This window comes from Rhamphochromis sp. 'chilingali' (assembly GCF_963969265.1).
Source record: "Rhamphochromis sp. 'chilingali' genome assembly, chromosome: 9".
NCBI lineage: Eukaryota > Metazoa > Chordata > Actinopteri > Cichliformes > Cichlidae > Rhamphochromis > Rhamphochromis sp. 'chilingali'.
Window position 1 is genome coordinate 12,678,553 of NC_137936.1, and position 20,713 is coordinate 12,699,265.

The window sequence follows — 20,713 nt, forward strand, 5'->3', positions numbered from 1 at the left end:
ACTCTTTTCCCCACAGTGGCCAATCATTAACGAGAAGAGCTGCTGTTTCAAGGTTTTTAAAGACCAGGTGGCTGAAAATGGACACAACAGGATGCTGTCTGCCCAGATTGCACGTGTCTAAATTTGAGCTTTGTGAGAGTAAATGTTTTTGAAAATGTTTCAGGATGTACTGAATAGTTTCCACTATAAGCTGGTTTATGACTTGGAGTAAAAAGCAAACTCAAACGACCTGATGGTGGTTGTTTTGTGTTGTCTGTGCCTTGGCCTTTCTCGCTCTCTCTCATTCACACACACACACACACACACACACACACACACACACACACACGCACAAACATACACCCACATTCTCACTTTGCTTTCTTTTCCATGTGTGCTGTGTTTTAATGGGAGGCTTAAACAGCAGCAGATGTTTTCTTCTCACTGCCAACAGAATCTGTCCTCGGGGCCAGACCGCCACGTGGAGTGAAGTTGAAGGTGGATTTCAAATAATCCTGCAATACAAGCCATCACGGCTTGCTACCTGCATGTTTTTTGACTCATTACTGGTATTCAAATTGGAACAGAATTACTCAGTGGACTTTCTGTCTCATAACACCCTGCTTTCACATATCGACAAATGCACAGAACACAAAGTGATTTCCGTGTGCAGAGTTCCTCAACATCTGGGGCTAGTTTCACTAAGACAGACTGACTGTGCCTTACATCTAAGTAGTCAAATTAATGTACTGAGAAAAAAAAAACATCTTGAGTATTTTTTTTTTATCTTTTTTGAAGCCACTATCACTGTGGCTGTTACAATGGAAACCTATTTCTTCTTTGGCTATAAAAAGGGGGAAAGACATGGATTTTATGAATCTGTATTTCTTTAATTAGATCAGCAGTCACCAGAACTATAGATCAGCCTGTGAAACCACTCCCTTGCTTTGAACACCTGCTTTGAAAACCTTTGTTACCAACAGTATAAAGGGTATGTTGCTTAGTTTACCTTTATTCTGTCAGTCTGATCCATGATCAGTGCCCCTTTTTCATTCCACTATGCAAAGCAGGTTAAAGCAGGTTTAGTGGTGGTCAAAGAGAGCATATTTCCAGGAGCAGCATAACCTAAAGCAAAAAAGAGACAACACAGAAATCAGTGATGTGAGAAGATATTAATCTGAATATCAAATCTTACTTTGCTGACAGATAAATCTGTTGTGCTGGATGAATAGGACAAGGGTGATTCCTTCAATTCTTATTATATAGAATAGGGTTCAAACTCATATACTTCCTTGAGTGGGCTGTACACAAATGCAAAATTACCTGTTGAAATGTTAAAGAGTCATCAGTGGCTTGAATTTCTTTGGCTTCCCTTATTTCAATGTAAAACAGGCTTTGATCAGTTATCTCTAAAATGACTTTGGTGAGTGGCTTAATGGTGAAGTATGAGGTTACTCTTGCTGTATACCATTCCTGCACATTTTTATTGCAGGGATAGCCTGGGAAGTGTGCATAAATAATAATAATAATGGACTGCATTTACAGAGCGCTTTTCAAGAACCTCAAAGCGCTGTACAATTCCATTATTCATTCATTCTCACATTCACACACTGGTGGAGGCAAGCTACAGTTGTAGCCACGTCTGCCCTTATTAAATAAATAAATAAATATTATTTATTTATTTAAAGACTAAATAAATAAATAATACAGCTAAATAATTGACATGTGTGATTTGGTATCCACATTGTATCCACATAAACAGACATGTGAAACCAAGAGGCCGTTTGAAGCCTACAGCTCACCCTGCCTACACGTGTCTGTGCTAAAGGAGAAATCTTGAAGCATCTGGATAAAATCCAGTCCAGGATGTTGCTATGAGGCACTGTACCTCTGCCTGCCTATTAGTCTCAACTACAGTTCACTGAAGAAGTAGGTTAAAGTGTCGGAGAACACCGGTGATGATGGTGCAACAAAATCTTTCACATATAAAAATTAGAGCTTTAACAGCTTAGGTCTCCAGGTGGAGAAATACTTCATTTTGTTGAAATGATATTCCAACAGGCCGAGGCAAGTTATACATGATGTCGAAGAGCATCACACTAACCAGCAGCTGGAGAATGAACAAGCTTGCAGTTTATGTGATCAATTAGCTTCTCTGCAACAAAAGCTGTTGATACTTTTATACGCAGCTTTTTAAAGAAAACACATTGTCCACACTATTGGCAGTATTTATAGAAAGTGTGATAAATAGTTCCAAGCACTAACAATATTGCACTACTTCTTAAAATATAACCACAGACACAACAGCATGACAGAAGCTGATACTTCTCGTTCACATTAATGTATATGAAAACTCTGTGGAGTTTAATGTGTGTTAACATACTGGATGGAGTTTTCTTCATTATTGATATAGTAAAAGAACATGTAAGAAGGAGTATTCAAAGGCTGAGGAATCATACCTCTAAATGTAAACCCTTTGATCTAAGTAGAATAAGTGCATCTTCATCACTCTTCAGACTCCACTCACTAAAACCTCTGTTTGGCATCAAAACTGAAGCCTGACTGGTCAAATCATGCATTCATTAATATCAACACTCAGCTCAGTTTAAACTGTTTTTGTGCTCCAGGTAACAAACTTAAGCATCACGTGTTTAATGTTTAACCTGAAAACAATGGGTGTGTAATTTTTAGGTATTCCTAAGCTTCTACCAGGCGACACTTGACACCTCTGTAAACACAGAAGCTTTAAAATCAAGGAGTCCTATCTTTGTTTAATTGTTTGCACACCAGGCAACCCATCAGATAAAGTAGAGCACGACTTGAGTTGAAACGACCTCACACTTCATATTTGCATGTATTTGATCCAAGAGAAGCCACAGAACAGGTTATGTAATGCTTATGAAGTACAGCTTTCCTCCCAGCCAGGGTTGTGTTTCACTATTGTCAAGCAGATAAAGGTAGCTTACAGTCAGTGGTATTAATGAGCACACTGTTGAAATCATGTTTAAATAAACTTTATATGTGCATATGTTTTCTAGAGAAATGAAAAGAGTTACTTTGTCAGTGCGCTGATGTATAAGTTCTCAATATGTTTGTGCGTGTGTGTGTTTGTGTGTGGGCATGCATGCAAGTGTGTGTAACTACTCAAGGGGAAGGGTGGGGTAAAGAGCCATGATAATCTGCTTGATTCACACAAGCCTTTCCCCACCCTGCCTGGGGCTAAGCCAATAATCACCATTCCAGGGGACTGACACTGGGAGATAGTCGTCCAGCTTACAGGGGGGTGAAAACTTGTGCTGATGTTATCTTATATGCCATATCATTAAAGGCACCATATAAAATACTATCAAGCTATAGGCCAGTATGGGTGTTTATAGTTCAGAGAGGTCCAAAAGTAACTGAAATTCAGGATAACAGTGGTAAAAAACTTATTTGAAAGGAAAGGTACTTGTTGTAGACTGTATGTTGCTCCAGCAGCTACCTTTCACAGTTTCGGCAGGTTAGAATCAGTTTCACCGTGTCAGCAAAACACAGCAGGCAGAGGAAGAATGCGCAGCTGAAAGAGGTTATTGGCTTACACAGAAGGGGGACTACTAACTAGTAATTTTTCCTCTTATAGTAATAAGCAATTCCTGCAGTCTCGTTTTATTAAACACATAGCAAGATACAGCTGTGAATTAGGCTGCTAATCATATCTAAGTTATAGAAGAAATGCTTAATATATTATTAATGCCCAAAAGTCTTAAAAAATATATATATATCTTTACGACGTACTTAAAAGTCGCTGTGGTAAAAGTTGAAGAAGGAAAAAATAGCAAGCTGACAAGTGAAGACATACAGAGGTGTGAGTCCTGAGGGCAGTAAGCGTAATCCCTCCCCGTCAGAGTGCGAACAGTGAGCTTGGACTGCTAAATGCTCCAGCCTTCAGAGGGACGATGGTGGAGGGCTGGTAAAGATGGCGGCGCTCTCCGTGGATGGGAGATACGGATTAAATTGTGGCCAACAAAGCGCAGAAAGAGTCACTGTATTACATGTAAAGTTAACCGAGACAGCACTGAGGGCGATAGAGACCTACCAAAACTGTACGGTGAGTAAAACGCCGTGTATTTCAAGAATAAGGACTCAAACTGACACTGCTCGGATCAGCTAGGAAGTCCCAACTGCCACGCATAGCTAAAAGCTACAAAGTTAGCTAAGCTGTTGACAGAGCGAGTTTCAGCTGGGTTTTTTGATCACATTAGTTGGGTGTCGTGAAAGTAATCAACGGCAGAAGATAAATGAGACCTTGGTCTTATATTCTAGCCAGGTTTTACGAACTGACAAATATGATTTAACGTAAAAACCTGTTGGTTGAGCTGGACGCTGATTAGCTAACGCTAGCTCTACGTTATTATGTTGTGCTGACCAACCTAGTCCATTTTTTTTCTTGCCAAACTAATGTTGCTTACCAAATTAGGAAAGTGGTAGGCTCATATCGACGAATACACTAGACAAGCTTCATGAGCATAGCGTTTTAACATTAAAATATTAAATCGCAGTCAAGTAACCTGAACTTTTTTTTCGACGACGTTATATATTAAGAGCAGGAGTGGAAACATAGCAATAAATGAGTGATAATCTAACTTTGATCACAGGTTCGTGCCGTTTGAAGCATGTCGATGACTGGTTAGCTTGCCATATGTTTAGATTTAGCCAGCTGGCAAAACCTAACAAAAACCTGGCAGGGATATGGAGCTCCTAGTCAGGCTCGCCCTTTTTTAACTGTTTAACTTTGTTATAATCTGTTGCAGTCCAACACTAGCTAGAGATACAACTGAGCAAGCATCTCCAAGGTTTTCATAGGACAAATATTTATTTATTGAGTTTCTTTCTTTCTCTCTTTCTTAATTCATTCAATATATATCTTTTTCTAGTTGGCATCAAGCTTCACTGAGAAGAATGAGCCAGCATTTATAAATATGTCTAATACAAGACCTTAAAAAAATGAAAGGAAAGCAAGAAGAACAGCTTATTTTTGTCCTTTTCTTTTTTTTTTCTTTTTTTTTTTTTTGCATTAATGTAATGTATTTCCATACTCTTTCTGAACTAATTCAAGCCAGTGTGCTGTAACACAAAGTAGTGCTTTTAAAACTACTGTTTGCTCTGGATCACTGCATGCCTGTGCCGATTAAATATAACTTGTTAATCTTGAACCATACGAATGGTGTAATCTTGTTGAGGTGAATGCAGGTGGACTAATCTGAACCTCTGCAGTCTTGAATAAGGAGGCCTAAAGCCAGGTTACCTGACTTTTCTCTGCCAACAACAACGCTGTTACGTAACACACTGGCCAGGTCTAGGTCTCCACTCAGGGATGATACATTATAGCTTGCTAGTAGGCTATAGTGTGCTGAGGTTTCTGAGACTTTATCATTTTATTGCATATACACTTACCTGTCCGTCTGCCAGCCACACATTGTATACATTCTTGTATGATAAGCTTTGGCTTATTGTCAGCCCCGTGAGAATTCCTCTTGCAAATATATGTGTTTATAAAATGTGGATATAAAGCAAAATCCAAAATGATTATTCACACGGTTTTGTGACAGCTGGCAGGCTGCGTTATCACTTAGTTGAGGGAATTCTTTTGTGACAGCCCGTGCTACAACCTTATTGGATGTGGTAATGTTGGTCTGTTCTCTGCACTGAACAGCAGCCTGCAATCTCTTGCTGACTGAGCAGCCAAAAACTGCCTGCTTTTTGTTTCTCTCTCCCTCTCGGTAATGTGTGCTGTAGCTAACCCAGTCATCGAACTCTGGAAGCCGGCTATCTTTGTCTTTCTGTGGTGATGTGAAATGTGATCAGAACGGTGCGAGTGGGGGGAGGAGGGAGTATGGCTTGGAGTAGCACAGCTTTTACAACCATGACATATTTATTTCAATGTTTAAAAAAAAAAAAAAAAGTGCCCATTTTATCCAGTCACCTACTTCTTGAGTCGCTTTAGGAAGACTCAGCAACGTGGAGAATCTGTTAAAATGCGCATACCTCCCACTCAGACTAGTTCACAAGTCTAGCTGACTGGTTCTTCTGTGTACTTAAGCCGGGTGAAGAAACTGGGAGTCATGTGCTTCTCCCAGCTTATTGTATACCGCTGAAGAGCAGCCACCACATATTTGTGGCTGTCACTCTTATTTCAAGTAGCCACTGGCACAAATGTAAATAAAAGATTTAGAAATCTACTATTTAAAAATATCTGGTTTGTTTTTAGTGTCAAAACAAATCATTTCACCTACCACTTAAAGACACAGGTCATTTTGATTTATATAGCCTCTCGCTCTCGCTCTCTCTCTCTCTCTCTCTCTCTCTCTCTCTCTCTCTCTCTCTCTCTCTCTCTCTCTCTCTCTCTCTCTCTCTCTCTCTCTCTCTCTCTCTCTCTCTCTCTCTCTCTCTCTCTCTCTCTCTCTCTCTCTCTCTCTCTCTCTCTCTCTCTCTCTCTCTCTCGGCCCTCAGGTAAAGATTGTCTTTAAGTGGCTCGCTGAGCATTATATGCTGCAAATCACCCATGGCTTCAGAAAAAAACATGCAAGCTGTCCATACAAGGAAAACTGCAATAATTGGGTGACTGTTTAAATAGCTCTGGCCAGACCGATGTGCTTTGAGCTTTGGAAATGTGAGGCTTCACACTATTTGTCTGATAATTTACTGACCAAACAACCAGTTGGTTAATTGGTGAAATAATCTGAAGATCAGCAGCAGCACTGCATCAGACACAGCGCTGTTAACAAGTTCCCAGTTGCGTGATTGACAGGGATTATCTTTGCTGTGCTGCCTCTTCATTTTTTCTCTTTTGCATCATGAATACTGATTATGACCTAGTTACTTGCTCTCCCACAGACAAAGAAGGCACGTGCTCGTCAGATATCAGCTGGCTGTCAGCTATAGTCCTAGCAGCATGTTTTTAAATGTAGCCTTTAAACAAACATGCAGAGCAAGTGGTTAAGCATTCAGCATTTGTCTGCATTATGATGGAAGCATATGTTATAGGAGGACTGGGAGTAAAGTGTAGTGTAGATTCTAGGCCTTTATTTTCTGTTTTGTTTTTTGTTTTTTAATGCTTATTTATGTCTGTATATATTTTTTGTTTCAGGGGTTAAAGTATATGTGTGTTTCCCATTATTTGCAGAATGTTCCTTCTCTGCGGCCAACGATACAGTTCAAGGGACTACAAGGGGTAAGTCCAACAAGGAAAACAAAAAACCTGGTTGTATTTTAGGTTGTGAGTCTTGCATTAACTGATAAAAATAAGCTTGCCAGTTGTATTCATTGATCCTAAAATCAGTAAAACCACTTAACAATTTCTGGCATTAACTCATTTTAGCACTTGTAATAAAATATAAATTCAATACAAAATGGCCAATTTAATGATTTTAATGATTCAAACGGAATTGTTTATAAAGCAAGATCATTTCTTTTTTTCTTTTTTAATGTGTGTTTTCCTCTGTTCCTCTCGATAAAATATCAAGTTAATAATTGGTTCATATATATTTTTGTATGATGTATGTACTCCATAATGGCATGGCTCACCTCCCATTAGATGATAAGAACTTGGGTTGTCCTGTTTCCTCGTAACTCTTAAATTGTTCACATCATCCTCTATAGCTCTACTGCTGAATACACTGTTATACTGTTTGTGTTATACTTAATATGTATGTGAATTATTTGACAGCGCATTAAGATTCCCAAGAGTGACTCTTCTTCAGACGCCTTCCACAATTTTGAATTCTATCTGTCTAATGTGGGCAAGGACAACCCTCAGGGAAGCTTCGAGTGCATCCATCAGTATGCGTCGAGGTAGTGTTAATAGCTGGTCAGCTGAATCAACTGTTACTTTCTTACCACACGTTGCTGGAAGGTAATCCCTCTCTTGCATTACATTTCTCCTCCACACTCCCTCTTTGTCTCTAGCTCAGGGGCCTCACACCTGGCATTGTTGGCGACAGTACACGACAAGGTCACAGTGTGTGCCACCAATGACTCCTACCAGGTGACCCGGGAGCGCATGACCCAGGCTGTGGAGGACACACGAGAACGTGGGACCAAAGTCATCAAGCCTGGTGGTCAGTACAGAGGTAAGACCCTTCCTACAATCTCGCTTATTTCCCACTGCCGCAGTCAAAGGGCGGTGTGGATCCCACATGTCACCATGGCTTTACAACCCCTCTTCTCTCTTTTCAAACTCTGCCTCTTTTGAGAGCCTGAATAGGTGAAAGCTGACAGACTAACTCTATTCAAAGCCATTATTGCGACTGACTAAGCTATTTTGCCGTCTCAGTTTTTTCCAGATTAGGAGTCTGTCTGATAATGACAAATGGTGGCAGATAAAGCTAATGCTGTTTTAGTAATGCATAGCTTGCCACATAGTACACGCTTTACTTTTGTTTTATTGTGTTTAACATTTATCTTTTCAACAAATTATGTCTTCATGTTTTCCTTACACATGAGGGATGTATAGTTGTTACAGTGTTTTATATACAGATAGCTGTTGCTCTTAAACTTGATGCATGTTTAGAATGACTGCTGGTACATGCAGCTAATCTAGGCCTACATTAGGTATTCCCTGCTTTTCAGATGTCTGACAACAAAAAAAGAATGCGTAAAATTCAAATACTTTGGCTTATGCAACGTTAAAAGATAGTTTGACTGATCACAGAGAGTTGATACTCAGCAATGTAACCAGACTGCATTCACACCTGGGTGCCAGCAAATTTAAGAAGACAACTTTGTTGTCTTCATCTTCTACAGTAATCAAGTATTTTAAATTTCACTATAACCCACGGTAAAGAGCTGTTGCCCTGTTCTGTATTTATTTTAAGTTTTCTGATCTCTATCCTGATCTGAATTGTGATGAAATTTTGTTGCTTGCCAAAAAAGAAAAGGAGGGCAAAGTATATCTGTCCCATTTCACTATAGAAATCGCTACAAATCCCAGTTTGTGGTTTAAATGTCATTATTTTCACACATACAAGTAAGCATTTAAAAATGTACACTATTTACTGTAGATGTAGTCTAAAAGCCTTTTATTTTTCTGAGCCCTGGGGATATATTTGTATATTTGCATGTACTGTCACATAGAAACTGGGAATCGAGATGATGTACAGAAAAGGGGGTGGGTCAGTCGTTTGTAGCACCTGGTTTGAAGTAAGTATCATATTTACAGATGTGCCAGGGGCCTTTAGATTCTTGTTTTCGCAGGCTTTTTGTTTCAGATAGCAGCCTCTAACTTTCCCTAATCTTTGTCTGCCTTCTGCAGTCGCATTTAAAAGCAGTAACTCTTAATAAATGTACAGATGGTCTGTACAGAATATCTCTTTCTGAAGAAGAAAAATGTGATGCAAAAGCATTACGCCTGCTAGAATCTGTCACTGATCTCTGTCACTGTTTGCGAGTCTTTTTCCTTTTCTTTGACGAGGAGGGAGGGGAGGAGTTTTTCCTTTCTCTTCCTTTCCCTAACCTTAATCTTTTAAAGAGCTTTAGAATTTCATAATGACCATGAAGAGGTATACAGGGAAGTGTTGACACCATGATTAAGCACATTGCTCAGTAATAAGGTTTCTCTGGCTTTAACGTCAACACTTTAAAATGGGTTCTCTAAGCTGCTTAGTGTAGTTATGTAGTTTGGTATGGTCAGTTTTCTTGCCACATACACTTTCACTGGAAATGGCATTAACATCAGACCATATTGTCACTGGTTTCAAAAACTGAAATCGTGAATGTCACTGACATAACAAAAGCACTCATTGTGTCTCTTATATTCTGTGGTTACAGTTCCTAATGTCAGTTTGAAATAAGGTTTGACTTGAGCAGCTCAGCTTCTTTGGTCTTCCTACATGCCATTGACACTCTCACATGATTTCCTCTCAGAAAGGTTCAACCCATGTGTAGGTGACCAAATCCTGGTTAATGTCATTCACATACAGCAGTGGAGGATTTAGCCTACTGTAATCCATTAGTGAACACAGGTAAAAGAGTATTATGGTATAAGTTATTCCTGGTCCTTTAATATACCTTTAAAAAAAAAAAAAAAAAAAAAAAATATATATATATATATATATATATATATATATATATATATATATATATATATATATATATATATATATATATATATATCCATCCCCATCCCCAGTCCATAGGTCTGGCATAGATCCATTTAGCCTAAGCACATTGCCAGGATTGTAATACACTGGTGGAAACCCTGATCCATTTCTTTAAGCTCTCACTATTATAATCATTGGATCAGTCCTAATGTATGTGTAATGTAGATGCAATTGACACCCACTTTTAATAAGAGATGTTAATCAGAAGTTCTTATCTGTCAGCGTAAAAGAATCATCTGTGATGAGCCAGTCTGCCGAGAAGAGAAGTCGTAACTTTCCATTTTCCTTCTGTTTTGCAGGAAAGCAAGTACATATCCGTAAGCCTGCACTATCCACCCCAGAAGTGGTCCCAGAGCGTAAACGCTCCACACCCATCAACCCAGCCAACACTATTCGTAAGTGCCTTTCCAATAACCCTGTATCGCAGCGGCCGTTCAGAGACCGCATCATTCATCTGCTGGCACTCAGGCCCTACAAGAAGCTGGAAGTGCTAGCACGTTTGCAGCGTGACGGTATCAACCAGAAGGATCGCAACTCATTGGGGACCGCCCTGCAGCAGGTATTTCCCAACAGGAGAGTTGCATGAGTTTGAACAGATTTGTCTGTTTATGAAGGCTAACAAGATTGTTGCTTGCAGATCTGCCTGATGAAATCCTGCTCACTTTATTAATGCTTCATTCATGAGAAATGAGACTGTTAGTCGTTGAACAGTATTTACATACACAGATGTTTAGCCAGCACAGGATGTACGAAGTATCTATACCAGTATTCCTGCCGCCACAACTTAACTTTGAAACTCTGTGTGTTTCTATGCAAATTAGGTGGCAAACCTGAATCCCAAAGACAATGCATATTCTCTGAAGGACTACATATACCGTGACGTCCAGCGAGACTGGCCTGGTTACTCAGAAGATGAGAAGTCTCAGATTGACCGGATCCTGACTCGGTACACAAGCAGCCAGTTCAGCTTTTTATTCTGATTAATTTTGAGTTGCCTTTGATTAAATTAAAAGCAGTCGATATATTGAAAGGAAATGTACAGAACGGTAGGATGTGAAATACAGAGCAGAGATCCTCATGCTTGAATAGAAGCATCAGTCATTTGGTCACATGGCAAGTGCCAAAATATAGCCTCAATTATGCTCCTAAATGGTCTCCTGCTTGCCTGTAGTGATAAAGCATTTGTTCTTTATGGTGTGTAATTGGGCTAACACTGTTTACACTTTAAGCAGAAGTGGTTTTACATACATGAGCACAGTTTCCAAAAGAACGAATGAAACGCTGAAACTCGTGAGAGAGTGAAGAAAACACACTGTTCTGTTATCTTGGTGTGTGGCTACAGCCTGCAGTACATGCTATAGCTTCAATGAAAACATCGACACTGTTTAGACTAGCTTGTGGTACGGTTTATTTTGACATTAGCTACACTACAGATTTGTGTTTTAGAGCCATTTCTTCTCCTTCTTGTGTTGTGGCATTGGAAAAATGTAAATTAAGCCTCATGAATATGACCAATCCACATTTTTAGCAGGTCTTAGTGTAATGATGGTTGAAGGCTACCCTCTAAGTTGCCCTTTCTTGCCACTTAGACTGTTCCCCACTGATAACACTCTGTCTTTTCTTCAATAGCAAATTAGGTCTTCCTAATGAGATAACTGCAACCTCATCCAGTGGTTCTCCCAAAGACAGCGCTCCCACATCGCCTCAGGTACCTGAACAAAAATTCTCTAAAGCTCAACCCATGGTGTTATATGATTTTTCAGACTAAATTCTGTGGTTGGTTTCATTGGGGGGGGGTTTTGGCAGAAGCGTCAGCCAGACTTTGATTTCATTGATCCTTTGGCACCGAAGAAAGCCCGCATCTCCCACCTCAGTAATCGAGGGCCAGCCGCATCCTCCTCGGATCGCCTTGAGGACGAGGGCAGCCTCAGCTCTAAACGCTCATCCCTACCCTCCAATGTCACCTCAGGCCCTCCCACTCATCTCCCCATCTCATCCCACCCACCTGCCCCCTCTCACCAGCAGCCTAGCCCAGCTTCTAACACCAACTCACCAAGCACCCCAGAGGGCTGTGGCACCCAGGACCTGCCCGTGGACCAGAGTTCCTCCTGCAGAGATCCTTCACCCAAGTCCTTTTCGTCCAATAGATCCCTGCAGGATCGCTATCAGCATCCTAACCCCGGTCCCAGACCATCCCCCAGCCCTCCGCCTTGCACCTCACTCACAGTTACCTCCACTGTCATTTCTAGCCCTCCCTTGTCCAGCATCACCAGTAAGAAGGTTAAAAAGAAGTCTAAGAAGCACAAAGACAAGGATCGAGAAAGGGAGAAAGGGAAGCGAAAGGAAAGAGATGGCAGTAGTTCTCATGGTGTTGTGGAGCAGGCTGTAGAAAGTCATAGAGCCAAGAAGAGGCAGAGCCCTGATGAAGAGACCAGGAGAGTTATCAGCAAAAGTTCTCACAAAGATCAAGGTGCGTTTCTGAATCTCTTGTATGGACCGCTGAATCAGATACCTGCAGTTCTGGAAAATTTATGTTGTCACTTTAACTCAGAAAACAGGACAACAACCTTTACATTACAGGCCTCCATTTCTTTGCAGCAGCCTTTGCTTTTTCAGCAGCTGCACCACTGATTTCATGAGAAAAATGGGTTTGTCTTTTCCTATAAAAGCAGTGCATGTCTGTCCATCAGTACCTTTCGGTCCTGATTATATTGAATGAAAAATCCTGTGCTGTGGGTTAATGTCATCATGCAACAAACATTTACATTACTGTTGAAACATCAGGGATCAACTAAAAGAGACCTGTTCATATTCTTTACATCAGAACAAGATGGTTAAAAATAAAATCCTGTTGTTAGACAGTTTTCCATCATAGCAGCGGTGCTTATGTTTAATGTTCATTATAAATTCTGCACTTAGATTCTTGCATATTGCTGTCTCTCCTCAGACTCTTCAGACAAAGAGAGGCCAGTCCAATCCACTGAATTTTCATCCAAAATAGATACACCTGACTATATCCTGTAAGTAACTGTTATAATTCTAAAAGGGTCCATTATCAACAGTCTTTTTTTTTTTCTTTTCTTTTTTTTTTTCTTTCCTCTTTTCTCACCACAAATTGTGAAACAATTGCAAAAGAGGATGTTTTGAACAAACACAAGTGAATTAGAGTAGACAAGAATTAGGACACGTGAAATGCTGCTGTAAATACAGATGTGTTTCAGTGTGCATGCTAGTATTCTTTGTTCATTGCTGTACAAGGACTGTTTTGTACTTTCCACATCAGTGGTAATGAGTTCAGGGAATATCTTATCCGTAGCACATTTGAAATGGAGAAGTGCAACAGATGTTGAACTTCCCATATGTCTATAAATGGCATGACCTTTTCAAAGGTGCATTCAGAATAAATAAAGTTTGGAAAGAGCATGTTCATAGTCCAGTGCTGGTATTGGTGTTGTCTGTAACAGCTCTTTCTGGATTGAAATTTCAAATTAAAACTTACTTTGTCACCACTTTAAAATGGATCTAATTTTCCTTTGTTTACAGGAAGTACACAGCATTGGTGTCCCTCGACCAGCGGCAAAGCTACAAGGACGATTTCAATGCAGAGTATGACGAGTACCGCCTGTTGCATGGACGCGTGGAGAACATCACCCGCCGCTTTACCCAGTTGGACGCCCAGTGTCGGAAGTTGGCCCCTGGCACCAAAGAGCATCAGGTCATATTGAAACTTTTTGCTTGGATATATTTTCGATGATGCTGGTGATGACTGCAGAAAGACCACAATCATAGAAATGTGACACAGGCTGTTCTCTCTCTTAATGTGTGTTTTAATCATTTTCTACATTATTATACATTTGTGGTCCTGTTGGCTGTGACAGAATATAATGAAGTCTTTGGCCTTTAACCATTCACAACTGGCTCTTTGTATACTGCTGTCAAACAAACAGGAGGCAGTAATGATGGACAGCTTATTCATAATCAACAAAAAGTAATAGTGTTGTCAAAGTTTCACAGCTGCTCCTCAATCCAGAGACACCTGCAACCAGCAGGCGACAGACATTTGTTTAGAGTGCTAATAGTTTCATTCTGTGCTTTGGTTCAGGGTCCTGCTTTTTGTCCCCAGCTATCAGAGCTTTTGTTTTTTATTTCCTTAAAGTAAATGTAGGTGGGTCAGTATTTCATTTATCTACAAAAAGTGAAAGAACACGTGTTTGTAATGTTTATACATGACGTCCATTGGGAACAACTAATGACTTTAATCATCTTTACAGAAGGTGCAAGAAGAAATAGTGAAAGAGTACAAAAAGATCAAACAAGTAAGTTACACAGGCTGTCATCATTTTAAGTCTTTGTGTGCATTTCTGCCTTTTCCCCTGATATAACCTAAAAACAATGTGAATTCTATAACCAAGTCTTTACTTTTTTGAATGTTTGTTGCATTAAGTTTGGCCAAAATGTTGTCACACTCCATAATCACGCTCATTCTTAAGATCTGAATTAGACACACTACGCATATATGTACTGGTGGCAGGGTGGTATGTGCACACCTGTGTAAATGACACGGTGTTTTAACTGATGTGAAAAGGTGCATTAACGTTAAATATTAAATCCTTCAAATATTAGTGCAGTATTGTTGCTTTATATTCCATGTGCATAAAAATTATTACATAATTGGACATGTGCAGAAGCTCTTTCTGTCCTAAGACCATTCGGAACTGTGAACTTATTAGAGTTTAGAGCCTGATTATTTCTTTGACTCCTCTTTTGCATACCAATCAACTCAATATGGCTATAAAATGTATTAAAGCAGGCTAAATATGAATGGTCACAAATACCGGTAAGGAATGGCAGCTGTGAGAAAGTGCTGAAGTCATGACGGCATGCTGAGATAACTTAACTTCTGAGCAGGAAGACAAAGCACCTCCTCATGGATTTGTATAGGAATGTCAGGCATGTTTAGCTAGTGCAGGCAACGGTAGTGCACTGTTTCCTTTTTGCTGTGTTTGTTCATGAACAAGGTGTCAAAGGAGAGCTTTCTGAAGCGAACTCTCTGCCAATTCTTAACAAAAGTGCCTGAAGTATGCAGAGTAAAATCCGGATAAACTGGAATTGTGGTCAGTGAAACAAAACAGACAAATGTCCACAGTAAAGTTAAACATTTTCATCACAACTTTTAACCTTTTTAGTGTTTCTTGAAAGATGCCCTAAAAGTCTCATAATCTGAAGTGCTCTGTAAGGAAGAGTGCATGCCACGATTGGTCAGAAAATAACAGAGCATTAGCAGGTTGACTTCTTTTATTTTAAGGATGAACAAAATGTGTAATTTGTTCTGCACTTTAAAAACTCAAACCGAGTGCAGCTGAACTGACATTTTCTTTTTTCCCCTTTTAAAAAAAAAAAAAAAAAAAAAAAAAATAGCACAGCCCCAACTACCACAAAGAGAAACTGCGCTGCGAGTACCTGCACAACAAGCTGGCCCACATCAAGCGGCTCATAGCTGATTTTGACCAGCGCAGAGCCCAGGCCTGGTCCTGAGGGCACAGTAGAGAACAGCTTCACTCATCAGTATTGAGAATGGAGGGTCAAACCAAGAGCATCTGTCCAGCTGTCTCTTAGCTATTGAGACCCCTTCAGTTGCTGCCTTCGCAACAGCTCCTTCCCCTACTTTCCTTACCATTTTTCCTTCTCCTGTTTTCTTGCTTCATTCCTCCTTTTCTTTTTGACCTTTGATTCCACAGGCTTCATTGGTGCCTGCAATCCTGCTTTTCGACTTTACCCATCAATCCTTTGCTTTTGCAGTATTTTTTTTCTTCTTCTTCTTCTCCTGTGGATTTGACACCACTGGACCAGTGGAAGGGGCTGTCTGCATGTGTGAGCGGGTTTGTCTCTAACTTTTGAAGGACTTTCTCTTCAGACAAAAGTATTTTTGAGCATCAGATATAATATTAACATGTATTTAAGTAAAACAAAAAAGAGGGAGATCTATTTATTTTGTGACTCGTAGTGCAAAGTAAGAGTCTGCAAATGATATATTGTTTAATTTTGTTTTTTAAACAATGCAAAAAAAAAAAAAATACCACAGGCCTTATGTGTTTTGACTTTGTGAAGCCATTTTGAACGCAGATCCATCTGTCATCTCATCTGACAAAGATGCCTGTCTTGCCTCATTTCCTCTCATCACTTCAAACGGCAGTGGATAACCACACTTCAATAAATTGCTGCCGAAGCTGAATTTGAAGCTGAAGAGGAAGGAAATGAGACAGGAAGAAGAAATCACTTGAGCTGATTAAGAAGCAACAGTTTGTGTGCATGGGTTGTGAATTTAATTGCAATGATGAAATGGTGTTGAACGTTGGCGTAAGCCAACCCCTCCCCCCACCCTGTCAGTAGGGGGCAGTATTTCCCACACCAAACAATATTTAATGTTCACAGTGCATTATGTATGCCTTAAGGTGTTTACATTCGGAAATGTCGAGCTGGGGCTTGGAGTCCACTGGCTGTACAAAGGAACTACAACTGCCTAGAAACAGGTGTGTGTGTGTGTGTGTGTGTGTGTGAGTGTGTGAGAGAGCGGGTGGGTGGGTGGTGTGCAGATGTCAGTGATCGAGAGAGGAAGGGATGTAAAGTCTGGAAGGAGTGTTACAAATTGTGAGTGTAGTTGTATGGATGTGTATTATGTTGAATGAAAGGAAAAATAGAAATGTGGAGAAGAAATGAAGAAATATAGAAAACAAACAAAAAAAAAGCTGCTATAATGTTTAAAACCGGCCAGGAACACTCAGGATCGACCTGGCTGGAGTAAGAGTACCTGATCCTACCTGAAGAAAGAAGGAAGATCCTTATTTGGTTCTTCTCTAGACCCTGCAAAGGAATAACCCCCCCCCCCCCCCCCCTCCCCCTTCCTCCCAACCTCTCGAGCTTTATCCAGCGGCAAACAGGTTTTGTTTTTTTGTTTTTAAAGGTTTGAAAGGAAGCAAAATGTTATCATCCACCAGAGGACTTCTCTGTATTATGATGTCAGTGCGTTTGATTCTCAGTTGGAGCTCCACACAGCAATGAAAGGTGTGAGTTGGAGCATTTCTTTTTCAACATGGATACAGATTTGGATGAATGGCTTCTATGAAATTATTTCAATGAGGGAAATTTTATTTACTAAGTTGTTTTAGAATGTTTGCCAAAAAATGTAATTGCCTTTTGTTTCTTTGGTCATGCTTCCATGGAGTCAAATTTCTGATTGGGGCTAATGTTGAGAAGTCATTGATTATGCGATGTCTCTCTTTCACTGAAATAAAACTTCCTTAAATGTAGGGATGTAAAAGAGGAACTTTGTCATTGTGCTGTTGACGTGTGAAATATTTCGCAGACAAGAGTCTGTACTTTGTTTTGGGGGGGCACTGTTTATTTTCATTTCCCACAAAAATGAATATTGTTCTGTCCTGTTTTTCATTATATGTGATTGTGGCATTCTGTCAGATAGTCAGTCTCTGCAGTAGACTGGCTCTTTGGGTTGGTTGTCAGAATCAATTTGGGTTTATAGCAAACTCTCCTTAACTTTTTATTTTGGACAGATAATTAGCACTTGTATCTACAAGGTGTCACAACAACAGAAAAATGTCCATCCCGCTGTGGGGGAAAGGGCTGGTATTTGTACTGTTTTTTCCTGGTTGTGATAATTTCCCAGAATTAAGAGCTACAAAGGGCTACTTCACATAACTTCCCTGTAAGAGCTAATTCAGAATATAATGAACAAACAGTATATGAATCAGTGTGGAGGGGTTTAGTAAGGAATACCGAGGAAGTTTTAGATTTCCCAGCAATGTTTAAACAAGAAGCCACAAGTCCATTCTGAAAGAAATCTGATTCTGCCCATCTGAAAATGTACAAGACATTTCAATAAAAATCAACACAGTTTTACCTGAAAGATGTTTCGCTTCCTTTTTTAAAAAAAAATTTTTTTCCCCCTTTTAATCACAAAATATAGTTATTATTAAATCGTGTTGGGATTGTTTTTTGTTTGTTTTTTTTACAAAGGCTTGTATGCAAAAGACAATTAAAAGTAGAGAGATGTATAGTACAAAGACTTAAGAGTGGGTTAGTAATTAAAAGGTACTTAAATATAACTTTTTCTAATGGCATCAGAGAGTGGCTTCATAGGAATGAGATCCAAGCTAGCTGGCAGTAATCCAGTGTTTCAAAATTCAATTTCAATGAGGTACACCTGTCACACGTATTTTAATAAGATTGGTTTTCAGAAACGAAGTAACGGTTATATGAGCAGACATAGCTGGACTGGCCATCGGGCATACCGGGCATTTGCCCGGTGGGCCGCTGGCGATTTTTTGTTTTTATGGGCCGATCGATTTTTTTTTTTTTTTTTTTTGGAAAGGTATAAATAATGAAAGGTGTTGGATTGGCCAGTTGGTCATGATCGACTCTGGGCTGGACCAATTACAGCCGAGGAGGTCGGATGCACCCTCCCCCTTGTTTAGCAATCTTATAGACGAACTAAAGAAAATGGAGAACAAAAAAAGGAAAGAAGGTGCAGAAAAAATTAGGACCAAAAAGAAACGAGCCCTTCAGGCAGACGCTGCCAAATGTGTAAAAATAACTGAATTGTTTGGCGGTAGCTATGGCATAGCTTCCACAGATTTAGCAACATCAGCAAGTGGTGGAGGCCAGCAGGTGGATAAGGGAAAGGGGAGGCAAGAGGAGGAGAGACCGAGGCGGCCGCCGGTCATAGTGGCAGAGGAACTGAACTTCAGGCAAGAAGTTATGACCTGCTGTCTGTGTCAGATATAAACCAAGTTTAGTTGTAGTTTGTTTTCGTTGTGCTGACTTTTTACAGGCGCTTAGAATAACTGGTACTGCGTACTAGCTAGCATGATGGAGTTTATATACTGCTGGGCGGGTGCTATGAAGTTACTGATAGTAAATTTTATTTTATGCTTTAGGTTAGTTTCTCAAACTCCTCAAAATCTTAACAAATTGTGCCAATCCTTACATGTTGCACCAGGCTGATTTATCATCTAAAGTGGAGAAGTCTGTGACAGGAGACAGGAGAGCAGCAGAGAGAGATGGAGAGATGACTTCATGTCATCCATGAGGGATGCATTTGACATATGTTTCACATATTATAGCCCAACAAGTTACTCATAGCAATTTAAATACCAGCAATCAGTTTTTGGCAGACTTTTTGGCACAACACCGGCTATTGCAGTTAATAATACAACAGCTTCTTGCCATTTTTTGTGTTTCTTTTTATCGCTGTGTAACTGAGCTCAATTGAAAGCCTGCATGCGCTAGTACCTCTTGCCACAAGTTCCCAGAATCCTTTGCGGTTTTACCCCTGAATGACGTCACATTTTTGGTGGGCCGGTCTCTAGTCAAAATGCCCGGGCCGATTTTTTGTCCCAGTCCAGCCCTGTGAGCAGATGCCTACTACTAATGTCTGCAAGCAATGAACACAAGGTAGAACATGAGTTATCTGATACTAGTGTCCTGGTTACTGAGTGGGCCCAGGAAGGGATCATATTTTTTTTGTGATATTCTAATCTAAAAATATATATAAATACTGAATTTCCCAGAGGAACCCACCCGAGGGATTAATAAAGTTTCGTCTAATCTATTTTGTGTGACTAACATTCAGATGGTGCATTTCTGTTCACTTGATGACAGGGCAGATAAATGCCAACACCTGGGGGTGATGACCCTCAGGAGGTAGAGCAGGTCATCCACTAACTGGAAGGTTGATGGTTTGATCCCTTGCTGCTCCAGACTGTATGTCTCTTTGAGCAAGATACTTGCTTACCAAGTTGCTTACCAGTTTAAATGTTACAAAGGTGTAGAAAGAAATTGCCTGGGTATGTTGTGTAAAGCACTTTGAGTACTCCAGTATAGCAGAAAAGTGATATATAGCAAGCGCTCATCTTCCAATTCTTTCATTTTTTAGCTTCACCTCATTAACATTTTATACAGTGTTGCAACAGCTTCATGCACAGAAGACAGACACACAAACACCTGCTGAAGTCCTCAAAACTGCTTTTGTGGTTAAAGTAAGTGTGTCTAGCAGCACATTTTGCCACGATCATACACACAAAGAGACAGACAAGCTCACAGGGTGTAAACAATACCAGCCTCGGTGATGCAGCTGGTAATAACAGAGCTTAGATGGACTGGTGTATGCAAAAATACCCACAACTGTAAAACAGTTATGGGTACTTATGGGCACACACACAATAAACCCAATAAAAATGTGCAAGATATAATCATGAAACTTTATAACAGAGTAGTTGAGATCAAAATGATGGTTGAGTCTGACCCACAAACACGGAGTAAGGGGCATCATTTATTCTTTTTAATCTGTAGCATGCATCCTGTGACTCACTGTGAGAGGCAGCTTGATCTGATGTTTGAGTATGTTTTAAGATGTGTGGCGTGAGAACTTGTATTCTTCACACCTTCAGTTTCAGTTCTTGGAAACAAAAATGCAAACACTTATATATGTTCCACCCTCATCTAAATGCAAAAAAAAAGAAAATCAGGCTACCTGTTCGGATATAACATCCCTTGTTTAACAAAGATTCATGTGGTCCCCGGAG

The 20,713-nt window shown here is 40.0% G+C and overlaps 1 protein-coding gene across 1 annotated transcript; it reads left to right on the forward strand.

The window, feature by feature from the left end:
• Positions 1–3,871: 3,871 nt before the first annotated feature.
• On the forward strand, positions 3,872–18,030 carry ell2 (elongation factor for RNA polymerase II 2). Its single transcript, XM_080891033.1, has 12 exons — positions 3,872–4,066; positions 7,142–7,189; positions 7,685–7,809; positions 7,924–8,087; positions 10,415–10,674; positions 10,937–11,061; positions 11,745–11,823; positions 11,922–12,585; positions 13,063–13,135; positions 13,659–13,830; positions 14,387–14,431; positions 15,534–18,030. The coding sequence occupies exons 1-12, from the start codon at positions 3,935–3,937 to the stop codon at positions 15,648–15,650; spliced, it is 2,004 nt and encodes a 667-aa protein (XP_080747159.1). The 5' UTR covers positions 3,872–3,934; the 3' UTR covers positions 15,651–18,030.
• The last annotated feature ends 2,683 nt before the right edge of the window (positions 18,031–20,713 follow it).